This window comes from Quercus suber, unplaced genomic scaffold, assembly GCF_002906115.3.
Source record: "Quercus suber isolate HL8 unplaced genomic scaffold, Cork oak 2.0 scaffold_273, whole genome shotgun sequence".
NCBI classification, from domain to species: Eukaryota; Viridiplantae; Streptophyta; class Magnoliopsida; order Fagales; family Fagaceae; genus Quercus; species Quercus suber.
In genome coordinates this window covers 684808-697579 of record NW_027069729.1, presented here as the reverse complement: position 1 = coordinate 697579, position 12772 = coordinate 684808, and the positions used below count along the sequence as shown (strand labels likewise).

General features: G+C 32.0%; 2 protein-coding genes across 2 annotated transcripts in view; both read right to left on the bottom strand.

Moving 5' to 3' along the window:
• Positions 1-7163, bottom strand: part of LOC112011753 (2-oxoglutarate-dependent dioxygenase 19) — an 11202-nt gene extending 4039 nt beyond the window's left edge. The window contains exons 1-4 of the mRNA XM_065781618.1: positions 6939-7163; positions 6022-6242; positions 3725-4052; positions 3374-3594 (exon numbers count right to left, since the gene is read on the bottom strand). Coding sequence (XP_065637690.1) covers positions 3374-3594; positions 3725-4052; positions 6022-6242; positions 6939-7163 — 995 coding nt within the window. The remainder of the gene's footprint in view (positions 1-3373; positions 3595-3724; positions 4053-6021; positions 6243-6938) is intronic.
• A 2609-nt stretch (positions 7164-9772) lies between these two features.
• Positions 9773-12772, bottom strand: part of LOC112011764 (2-oxoglutarate-dependent dioxygenase 19) — a 29385-nt gene continuing 26385 nt past the window's right edge. Inside the window, 1 exon segment of the mRNA XM_065781617.1 lies at positions 9773-10100. Coding sequence (XP_065637689.1) covers positions 9960-10100 — 141 coding nt within the window. The 3' untranslated portion in view covers positions 9773-9959.

The window sequence follows — 12772 nt, the reverse complement described above, 5'->3', positions numbered from 1 at the left end:
TTCACTACCACTCAAACAAAAAACCTATGGAGAGTTAGGTGAGCCTAATAATGCATGACTTGAGTTTTGTTCTTATTTGAAGATTAAGATAATATGGTCTTGTACCAATTTTGTGAAATATGTTGACTAACCAACTTTGTTATGCCCTTTTTGGAAAAACGTCCTTTAAAGAATTTGCTAAATGTAGCCCAAATTTCAGGCAAAAATTGGTTGATGAAGTGTTTTTCTTGTGTTTGTGGCTAGGACATGGGCTTGCTCATGTGCTTAGAGATTTCACAAGTATGCTAAGCTCACTTAGCTAAATTATCTTTTGAGTTCATAAATAAGCTATAATAGGCCCACTCTTTACTTCCTACACCACATTCTAAATTTGGGCCATATTAAAAAATTAAAAGAAAAATCATAAAAATTGTGGGCCCTAAAATATTAGACTTGCTTTGTATGGACCTTTAGAAAAGATAGGCATTAACAGGAATTTAATAAACCACTATGTTTACCCTCACCTTAATATTGCAAGTCATCTACTCTTATTCTTCTTCAATTTATTTAGTTAAAAAATACTATAAATAAATAAATTAAGACCTTATCATGTACGTAATTGTCACTATTATACCATTAGTTTTTGTACGATCGATATTACTAATGCTGTGGTGATATGCTATTGTGAATGAATGTTGCTCCTGTGAATGAGGTCGCTATTGATGTTGCATATATGCTTGGCGCGCGCAGCTATGCTGTGGTGTTTAGTGTGTGTACTGGTGGTGTGCTAATGCTAAGTATGTTGAGTTTGTTGAGCTACTATAAGCTGCTATTTAATTACTTTAATTACATAGAATGCTAAAACCTGTGCAGGGTTGCAGTGTATTAGGTAATTCAAAATGTGCGCATATAGTTTTGGTGAAATGGCAAGTACTATAAGCGTTAAACCTGCATTAACAGGCTATAACTACTTGGCTAATTGCCATGTACAAATTCAGTTCCAGCATGTGATAAATTATAGGAGTTTGCGAGAAGGATGTTATTGTTTTAGTAGTTAATTGTTAGTTCGCCAACTGTTAGGATGTTTTGGCTAGGAACTCGAGTAGCTTAGAGATACATAATAGGTTGTAGTGTGTAATATACTAATATGGATGGCAATTAATGAAATAAAAAATTCTAGTTCTTACTTTCTTTGTAATAAATCTCACCTTCTCTGATTCTCATTCCATCTTCTCAAGAAGGCCGAGTTCCCTAACCATTACACAAACTTTAGCAGGTTTTTATCAGGGGAAAATATTGTTATACATACACTATGTTGTTGTAACTTTTTATTTTTATTTTTTGAGGGGTACTATGTTGTTGTAACTTGAAATTGAAAACATGATTTTAAGTTACGTTGTCAATTATGAAATATTGAATATAACAAACATAGCTCTTTTAAAACAAGGACATGTCATAATTGATAAGAATGACCAACTCCTACATAACTTATTTTTGAAAAGTTATTTTCATTTTTTCTATAAAAAAAAAAAAAAATCTTCTCATTTTTTTTTTTTGGTGAGAATCTTCATTGTGGACTTAAATGTAACTTTAATACCTATTTTATGAAATGAATAACGAAATGGAGGTTTATGAATTGAAATTTGTAAAGTTGCAACACTAAACCTTTTTTTTTTTAAAATGCTTTCTGACCTAATATATAATTTATAAATGTGGATCGTATCATAAAATTTTTTATATAAAATTTATATGAAAGTGATATAATAGGTTTAAATGAATTCGGGCCCATCTGGTGTTACGTAACCAGACTCCTTAAAGAGTTTTTAATACCTTTTGTGGGGGGAAAAAGGCCCAAAGCTACTTAATGGGCCCGGGACACCCTGTTAAAGACTATTGTATTTTTGAGGAGCAATAGGTGGCTGGGGCGGCCCATCTGAAGCAGGAAGCCCAAAAGTAGAGGGGGAGTATCTTCCGAAGAGGTCACCACTGGTCTGAAGATGTCTTGCTCCTCGACTACGAAGAGCCTTGATCAAACGAACGTGTGGAAGGTCCGAATAATCTTCCTAACAATCCCAATAGTAATGATAGGTCCTGGGTGGATCCGGAGATGATCAGAACTAAAAAATATCTAAAGGAAAAGCTGCTACCACCGCATTTAATGCACTACAACAGCTTTTCTGGCCGCATTTGTGTGGAGAAGACCCCTAAACAGTGTAACCTCGGCTACCGCCACTCACAAAGAACTAAAGTAGACACATGACGTGACATGCACTTGAGTGGATACGCAGATGAAGAACAAGTGGACGAAGGAGATGATAGGAAAGGATACTATATAAAGAAAAAGGGTCCCTGATAATGGGGGACCCGGGAAAAAAGAGAGAGAAAGAGAGAGAAAAGCTCTACTGTAACTCTGAATGTTGTAATCACTGTTCACTTAATGAAACATCTCTTCGGACATTCATGCATGGAGTTGTTCAAGCATTAGTTCATGTTATCATCACTGCAAGTAACCTAGCCAACCATTGTGTACTTCATAACCAGCCTAGCTCTTTCGTTTTGTTACTAAAAAATTAGTCTATATTTGGTAGTAGTTATTGAAATGTTGTCGTTGTTGCTATTAGGTACTAGGTGTCATTTAAAAAAATAATTACGAATGGATATTTTAATTAATTCATTATTTTATAAAAAACTGGAATAATACGTTAAAGAGTTCTAACGTAAGAGCATTTGCATCCGAGTATAAATTTACACAATTTTAGTCTATCTGGTATAGAAGATTTTTGGAGCAAAATGGGTAAAACTTGCTACTTTTTGTATTTTACAAAGGCTGACGTGATTGCTCTTAAAGCTTGGAAATTGTGACAAAATTGACAAACAGTTCTCATCACCATAAAAAGACTCTTTAACAAAATTGACAAACGGTTCACTCCTTGAAAAGAATCTGGTAAGCTCATTAAGTTGAATCTGAATAATTCGGTTATTTTTTCATATAAAGAAAATGTGAACATTTCTAGGATCTGAAAAGTTTTATGAAAATTTGAATAGGCGTTAAAAGAATTTTAAGGCAAAAACTTTAAACTTTTGTTTTTAAAATGAGTTATATAACAGATAAAACAGTTTTTCGTAATAGTTAAGTTTGCGGATTTTTATTATTTTTCATTTAGGTTCACCACTTATATCATCTTATTCTCTACTAATCATAACTTCTTAGTTAGATAATTATGAAATAGTTTGTGAAATTTATTGTGACACTTGGGTTAATTGTTTTAAAAGTAGTCCACCACTTACTCATCTTATGAGCCGAATCTTGCTTTGTCTTCTGTTTTTTTACTTTACCAAAAAAGAAAAAGTAAAATATGAGAGAGGAAATTGGGGTGTGGTGGAAGTAGATTACCTTAAACCAGCAAGTTTGGTAGGGCAATGAAAGGTAGGATGTACGACCATTTTGATGAACTCCGTGCTGAGTAAATTACTATCCCATTTGCCCCAACGAATCATATCCGTTGGATCATTTGTCTCGTACTCTTGCTTCTCCTCCTTCCTCAGATCAAAGAATTTGCCCAATGCCTCGTAGACTCTTATTATAAGTTTATCTGGTAACTCATGATTAATCACCTGCCAAAATATCAAGCCAACTAATCATACACATTTTATCAAAAAATTAAAAATGAGGTAAATAGGAAGATATATATGGCATAATTGTGCATTGAGAAGAGAGAGATTCTGAACTTATTATAAAATGTACCTCAATATGGTCAGCAATGATGACAACAATAGAATTAGGTTGAGGATTTACATTAATCCATTTCCCGTGATGCTCTATTTGAAGACCATTACTTTCACCTGGTAAGAGGAGGACTAGGAGTCCAGTGTCGTAATGAGGAGGCTGACCTAGTTGATTTTCAGAATTCAAACGGACTAGATAATCATTTGCTGAAATAAAGTCATGGCCTGATTCTAAATTCATTCTTTTCTCTATGTAGCATTCTTCAAATCCCAAGGTTTTTGATATCGCTCTAAGCAATTGGATTCCAAGTTCCCTCATTCTTTTGATGCATTCTTGTAAAATCTCACTGTAGACAAGAACAAAAAGACTCGTGGGTCAATGAGTCATAGCTATAATGAAAGTGTTAGGGTTTTAGACCCCAATTGTGTTAGATTTAATCAAATTTAGCCAAATAATTAATTAAATTAATTATGAATTAGATCTGAATCAAATAAATATCAAACAAGCATAGAACATATAAATACCAAAAATGATGACTCAAGAAAAATTTTGAAATTGTGATTTCAAAGTAAAAAATTTGGGGAGGATTTAACCTAAATAATCCTCAAGGAAATATTTCACTAATAAAATCGAAGTTTATACAATAGACTTAACTCTAAATCTACTGCTACCTCATGTAGTATTTACTGGCATGTCCACATGTAACTCCGAATCCACAAACTTTTCTATTGTGAAACTGTTACACACAAACACTCTTGTTTGTGACTTTGAGATCTCCATTCAAAGATTTGGATTAGCAACACAAACTCTCCAGTTTGTGACTTTGAGATCTCTACTCAAATATTTAGATCAGCAACTGTAGTTGATTTAATTGCAGTGGTTTTGCTTTATAACTAAATCTGTTGTTTACACAAAGTCTCCAACTATAGCTCCAAAATGGTATGAAAGATCTCCAGATTTGTGTATATAACACTCCCCTCTTGAATCTGTAAAAACGTGTTTTAGGATTTGTATTTATATATACTTAAGATCCATCAAAACCCTAGATCCAATGACTGAGAAAAAAGCGAGATCCGAAATCTGGCACGAATCCCGATCGATCGAGATGTGCATCTCGATCAATCAAGATAAGTAACATTTATCTGCACAAGTTTTTCTAATTTCTTTGAGTCTTCATCTGTGTTGAACTTCATATGTCTTGTTTCACTCAATATTTTTAAACTAAACAACTAGACAAACTAAGTTCTAAGGTTACAATTTTTTCATGGCTGCATTGCCAACCTAAAAATATGAACTTAACAGAAAATAATCATGTAGTTGAATCATGTACTTAATCATATTACGATTGAAAACATAAAAGAAAAAAGAAAAGAAAAAAAGAAAAAGAAAACACAGAATCGCTAAATCACATGTGATTGAATAATTATATAATAAAAGTCTTAATAATTATATATATATATATAATTTTTTTTTTTTTGTTATTAAAAAATTAGTCTATATTTGGTAGTATTTATTGAAATGTTGTCGTTGTTGCTATTAGGTACTAGGTGTCATTTAAAAAAATAATTACGCGTGGATATTTTAATTAATTCATTATTCTATAAAAAGCCGGAATAATACGTTAAAGAGTTCTAACATAAGAGCATTTGCATCCGAGTATAAATTTACACAATTTTAGTCTATCTGATATAGAAGATTTTTAGAGCAAAATGTGTAAAACTTACTACTTTTGGTATTTTACAAAGGCTAACGTGATTGCTCTTAAAGCTTGGAAATTGTGACAAAATTGACAAACAGTTCTCATCACCATAAAAAGACTCTTTAACAAAATTGACAAATGGGTCACTCCTTGAAAAGAATCTGGTAAGCTCATTAAGTTGAATCTGAATAATTCGGTTATTTTTTCATATAATGAAAATGTGAACATTTCTAGGATCTGAAAAGTTTTATGAAAATTTAAATAGACGTTAAAAGAATTTTAAGGCAAAAACTTTAAACTTGTTTTTATAAAATGAGTTATATAACAGATAAAACAGTTTTTCATAATAGTTAAGTTTGCCGATTTTTATTATTTTTCATTTAGGTTCACCACTTATATTATCTTATTCTCAACTAATCATAACTTCTCAGCTAAATAATTATGAAATATTTTGTGAAATTTATTGTGACACTTGAGTTAATTGTTTTAAAATTAGTCCACTACTTACTCATCTTATGAGCCGAATCTTGCTTTGTCTTCTGTTTTTTTACTTTCCCAAAAAAAAGAAAAAGTAAAATATGAGAGAGGAAATTGGGGTGTGGTGGAAGTAGATTACCTTAAACCCGCAAGTTTGGTAGGGCAATGAAAGGTAGGATGTACAACCATTTTGATGAACTCCGTGCTGAGTAAATTACTATCCCATTTGCCCCAACGAATCATATCCGTTGGATCATTTGTCTCGTACTCTTGCTTCTCCTCCTTCCTCAGATCAAAGAATTTGCCTAATGCCTCGTAGACTCTTATTATAAGGTTATCTGGTAACTCATGATTAATCACCTGCCAAAATATCAAGCCAACTAATCATACACATTTTATCCAAAAAAAAAAAAAAACTAATCATACACATGCACTAGGGCTGTAAATAAATAAACCCATATTTGAACAGTTCTGACTCAATTGATCATGGAGAAGCTTGCTTATGTTCTTTATTTAGAAAATGAACTAAGCTCAATCATAATGATTCATTCATGAGCTAAGTCATTGATATAATATTTGATTTTCAATATATATAATATCATTTATTTATTTATGTATAAAAATTTCGTTATATAGACTATATAATAAATTGTATAAGTTTGTAATAAGATATCAAATTATTATTTATAAGTTATTAATGATATAATAATTANGTAAGTTATTAATGATATAATAATTAGTACTTTCATTCTTTTACCAATATATTATAGGTGTGAATATAATTTTATAAGCTTATAAACAAAAATTATATTATCAAATAATTAACTAAGGTAATATTATTTCAACTATAATTTATTTAATAAGACAGCATTTGTATTTTTCTAATTATATCAATATTGTAGGTCCCACCTATAACAAACAGTGTTTATAACGTCTACAATTTATCCATAGGCAGTACTGTACATAAACTTGAAATAATTTCATACTTTCTTTTTTTTGATTATATATGACCCACGTAAACAAGAGGGAAGAGGTTTTAAGGGTTGATTTTCATACCATAAATGAACCATACTCTAGGCAAGCATTGCGGAGGTCTTGGGTGGTTTTAAACTGTTTATCTGGGTCATCAGATATGAGCATTGAGAAGTCAATGATGGGAATAGGATCATCTACTCCTGATAAGGAATCATCAATGTTAATGGAAGAGCTATTTGAGTGAACCAGTGGCATATAACAATCGACAATTTTCTTCTGATTGACTGTTGCATTTGTTTCGGCCATTGAGAGAGAGAGAGAGAGAGATGGCGCATATAGGAGCTTTAGAAGTAAAGAACTAGGAGTAGGTGAGGTAGTGCATAAAGAGAGCCATATGAGACACAATTTATAGGCACTTATCGTGGTCAGTAGCTTTGGCCTTGGGATGCTAATAAAAACAAGATTTGTAAACGAGGAAGAGATGTCCATATATTAGAACGTACAATATTGGCATTTCTTCTTGATGTAGAAAACTGAATGTGTTCCACTAAAAACGAGAAACTTATGACTCTAGCCCGGTTTGGCTGTTTGGCTGGGGGGTGATTCATGTGAGATGGAAATTGGGGGGCTGGGGGTGATTCATGTGAGATGGTGGTGGAGATAAGAATAGTGGTGGCTCTAACAATTTCTTTCTAAATGGTTATTAAGAAAATTAAATTATACGAAATCTTATAAAAATAAAACTTCCTTATATTGACCCAAAAAAAAAAAAAAAAGACACATAAATACATAAATTCTTATAATTTCATTTTATGAATTTTCTTATTTTGAATAACTCCAAACTTTAAGTATCAAAAGTGTACTTTAGTTTTACATATTAAGAAAAATTAAATCAACCATTTAGTTTATTGGTCAATGCCACCACATGGTTGTATTTAATTGGACAACCTAAATAATAGCTAGCAACTTGAAGATTCATCCTAAGTTTTAAATTTTTTAATAATAATAGCTGAGGAAGTTTAAACCCACTAATCACATTTATTACCGCATCATGTAAAAAAACTTGTAATACCTTTATCATTTTTTTTTAAGATAAACTATCAGAAAGTGTAGTGTTGATGTGAGGTTTGAATTTACTGTATACCAAGTGTGTGCACATGACGCGGTTGGGCCTTGTAGCCTAGTAGCACCCAGTTCTTATGTAAACCATTAGCTCAAGGGTTCTATCCCCCGCAATTACCTGGTAAAAAAAAAAAAAAAAAGTGCATGCACATGACTTGCACATGGTATCATACTCATTTAAAATGTTGGTTGAATTGTAGCCAATTTAGAGTGGCATCAATTGCTTCATTTCCGTGAACGGCTTCCCCACCAATTGGCCTTTCTTTTGTGGTTCTTCTTTAAGAGATAGACTTACCTAAAACTTGGGCAACATTGCAACAGGATTTCATGGTTTTGTTTTTTTGAAAAAAAGACATATATTGCCTAGACCATCCAACAATTGCTTCAATATTATCTAATACCAATCCTCCTGTAGCTCAACAATCCTCCTCATACTGTACATACCACTCCCAAAAGGCAACAAAGTGACGAACGTTATGTACAAGGAAACTTGAAATAATTGCTAGTAGCAGGACATCCCCAAAGGCAACAAGAAATATGTCTTAAAGATTCTTAGAAATCTTTTGATGTTTTAAGAGTTATTTTTTGGGCAGAACCTTGAAATGAAATGGCCACAATCACCTTGTTTTTTTGAAAAAAAGACATATATTGCCTAGACCATCCAACAATTGCTTCAATATTATCTAATACCAATCCTCCTGTAGCTCAACAATCCTCCTCATACTGTACATACCACTCCCAAAAGGCAACAAAGTGACGAACGTTATGTACAAGGAAACTTGAAATAATTGCTAGTAGCAGGACATCCCCAAAGGCAACAAGAAATATGTCTTAAAGATTCTTAGAAATCTTTTGATGTTTTAAGAGTTATTTTTTGGGCAGAACCTTGAAATGAAATGGCCACAATCACCATTAGAGAGAGAGAAAAAAAAAACAAAAACAAAACAAAAAAAAACAAAAACAAAACAAAACAAAACGACCACAAAATTACCATAGTATCATGTTTGAGTGTCATCCTCCTTGTCTCCTGAATTTCGTCGAATTATGAAGATGCCACCACAATTTGAATTGCACTTGGGACAGAGGCGCTTTGTGGCTCTCTAGATTATTCATGCTAATGAGTAATGACCAATCTTATACTGGATTTTTTTTTTTTTTTTTTGATTGTTGTTTCCTAAGGGGCTAGCAGTGATCAAATGATGAAAGTCTTACGTAGGTTGTTGGAAACTTGAAAACCCATTGGATTTGAATAATATTCAAAAATTAAAATGTTTGGAGAACCAAAATTTTTTTCTTATTTGAGATATTTAGAATTATTCCTTTTCTAGACAAAATGGGCTTCTGCCCTTTTCGGGCAAATTATATAGGTAAATGGCCCTCTTCCCAAACTAAATAGGAAAATGTCCATCTTTTAAAACTCGATTTTTGATAAATTGAGTTAGGGAAAAAAAAAAATCCTAAAGTCCTATAGTGGCGTTTTAAGGAGCCTATAGTGACGTTTTAAGGACCTATAGCGATGTTTTTTTAACTCAACTTCAAAGAAATCGAGTTACAGGTTAAAAAAAAAATGCCACTATAGGTCGATTTCATTGTCTATAACTCGATTTCATTGAAGTCGCGTTTAAAAAGTCACTATAGGTCTTTAAAACGTCATTATAAGCTCCTTAAAAACGCCGCTATAGGGCCTAACTCAATTTATCAAAAATCAAGTTTTAAAAGATGAACATTTCCCTATTTAGTTTGGAAAAATGGCCATTTCCCTGTATAATTTGCCCGAAAATGGCAGAAGCCCATTTTGTCCTTCCTTTTCTTCTTGGTTCTCTATTTGTTTTAAAACTTTTAGAAAAAGCTCAAAAACTTTAAAATCCCATTCAGGATGTTGAAAGTTTTTTTGCTTTGGAATAAATACACAATCTAAGAGAGGCTGGACAAGACCATGTTTGCTTGATTCAGGAGCCAACACCTACCCTACTTGGTCTTTCAAAGTCGAACATTTTCCATGCATGATTTTCCATCAATTACTTGATATTGATTTGTTTCCAGTAACTCTTTATAGGTCTTCACAAGGTATGCTGGTGCGTGATGCTCATCTATAAACTCTGGCATTGGGCTCACTGTAGTCTGTAGTGTCCAATGATGGTCCAAGAAACCGTGGTAAGCTTATCCTCCTTACTTTAATCCCAATTGAAATAAACTTGAATATAATCATCTTGACAATATTTTGGTTTTTTTATTAAAAAAAATAAAACCAACAACAAAACAACTTGATCTAAAATATGGAGGAAAAAAAAAAATAGTATGCCCAACAACAAAAGTACAAAATTGTTCATCTTAAATCTTTTTAAAATAGTTAGATCTTAACAAATTTGAAATAAATAAATATATAAAAGTTTATTGTATTTAAATCTCGTTTGGAGTTCACTTAACAACGATGATTAATATGTTTATTGTATTTGTAGGTACTCAAGAATTCTTTGTCTTTGGTTTTGGCTTTTTTGGCTTGATTGCCTTGCCTTGCCTTTGGCTTGAATTCTTTTGTCCCACATTGGAAAGATGTCTTTCCTCTTTCTACCTTATAAAGGATGAACCAATGGAGTAAGAGCACTTTATAAGNAGATGATTATATTCAAGTTTATTTCAATTGGGATTAAAAAAAAATTAGATCCAAAGGGTTCAAAATTTTATTTTAAGAGGGTCAAATAAAAAAAAAAATATATATATATATATATATATATTTTTTTTGGGACCAGCTTAGGGGTTTCATTTGAACCCACTGGACTATACCTAGAGCCAATGTAACATTGAATTTCAAAGAGGTGATATTGTTATCTGAGAAGTAGGGTACCTAACTCTAAGGGATGAGAGACAGAGGATGAAGTCTAGGGAGGCCTTAAATTATTGCCATCTGCATGATTTGGGATTCATAGGGAATATGTTTGGGACAATCAAAGACAAGGCTCTATATGGATTAGTAAGCATCTAAACTACATATATGGGTCAGAAAAACATGGCTATAGGTCAGAAAAACATGGCTATAAGACGATTTGGCCTATAGACGCGTTTTCAAATGTGGCCTAAACCCCGTGACTATAGGCCTAAGGGGGTCTACGGCCGTACTTTTCAAATGCGGCCTAAAACCAGGACCTATGGCTGCGTTTAAAACCTGGCCTAAGACCAGGACCTATAGCCGCGTTTAAAACGTGGCTATAGGTCCTCAATCTACAGCCACATTTAAAAGACAAGGCTATATAACCTTAAATTATTTAAAAAAAAAAAAACTTTGATTACCAAAAATTAATTTTCGGTAATCAATTTTTTTTAAATTAAAATTAAAATTTTAAAAATTAATACTTTCAAACTTTAAAATTTCAATTTTAATTAAATTAAGAAATTCAAAACAAAAATACAAACGGAGCAAATTCAAATTCAAACAAAAACCCAGAAAATTTCAAAATGAATCAAACACAACATGCTCACCATACAAACACAACATGCTCTATAATACAAGAGAACAATACAAGAACACAAACAGAACATCTCCTTCAATGAAATTAACCCAAACTGAACACACAAACTATTCAAGGAAAACAAAAGCACAAGCTCAAAAATAAAAATAAAAAATTCCCTTAACAAAAACACAACCAAAAAGAGTCCATATGCTCAAACCAAAAATTAATCAAAACATAATCAAACAAAAGAAAATAATTTCAGCCATGGGTCAGAGAAAAATAAAGCAAAGAGAGATAATTTTTTGAGGCACTTTAACTTCATTGATTCAAAATCTTCTAAACTTAGCAAAGAGAGACAGAAAGTTAAAGGGGAAAAAATGAACAAAACTCAAACAACAATGAACAAAACCCCATATTTTCACAAATCCATTCATACAACATCAACAAGAAAGAGAGAGATTGAGAGAGTTTTGAGATTAATACAAGTGATTAAGTCTGTGAGAGAGTTAAAGAGAGAGATTGTGAGAGAGCTTATTTTTTCTTTTTCTTTTTTTTTCCCTTTTGCAAGGACCATACGAGTGGTTAAGTTTGAGATTTCATATTTTGAAATATGCCATAGAATATTCTAGGAATATTCTATGGCATATTCTATATTTTTGTTTACAAAGGAAACCATCCGTGGTTTTTTTTTTTTTAATAATTGGAATATTATAGAATATGCTATAGAATATTCTATGGCATATTCCACATTCTCCTTTATGTTGAAGTGTTGAACCCATTCAGGGGTTTATTTATTTATTTATTTATTTTATGTAAGTCTATAGCCACGTTTAAAACGCGGCTATAGACTTAACCTATAGCCCCGTTTTAAACGAGGCTATAGGTCCTCCTTAAATAAAAAAATAAAAAAAAAAATTTTTACAAGTGCTGAACCCATTCGGTGGGGGTTTTTTTTTTTCTTTTTTTTAATATATATATATATTTTTTTTTATGTAAGTCTATAGCCACGTTTAAAACGAGGCTATAGACTTAACCTATAGCCGCATTTTAAATGTGACTATTGGTCCTCCTTTAAATAATATATATATATATATATATATTTGGCTGGACCTATAGCCACGTTTATGAACATGGCTATAGACTTAATCTATATAGCCGCGTTTAAAATATGGCTATAGGTTAGGGGTGATTCATGTGAGATGGAAACTTGGCGGGTGGGAGGAGATTAGTATAGTGGTGGCTCTAAGAATTTCTTCATGGATGGTTGTTAAGATAATTAAATGATATGAAATCTAATAAAAAGAAAACTTCATTATATTGACCCAAAAAAAAAAAAAAAAAAAA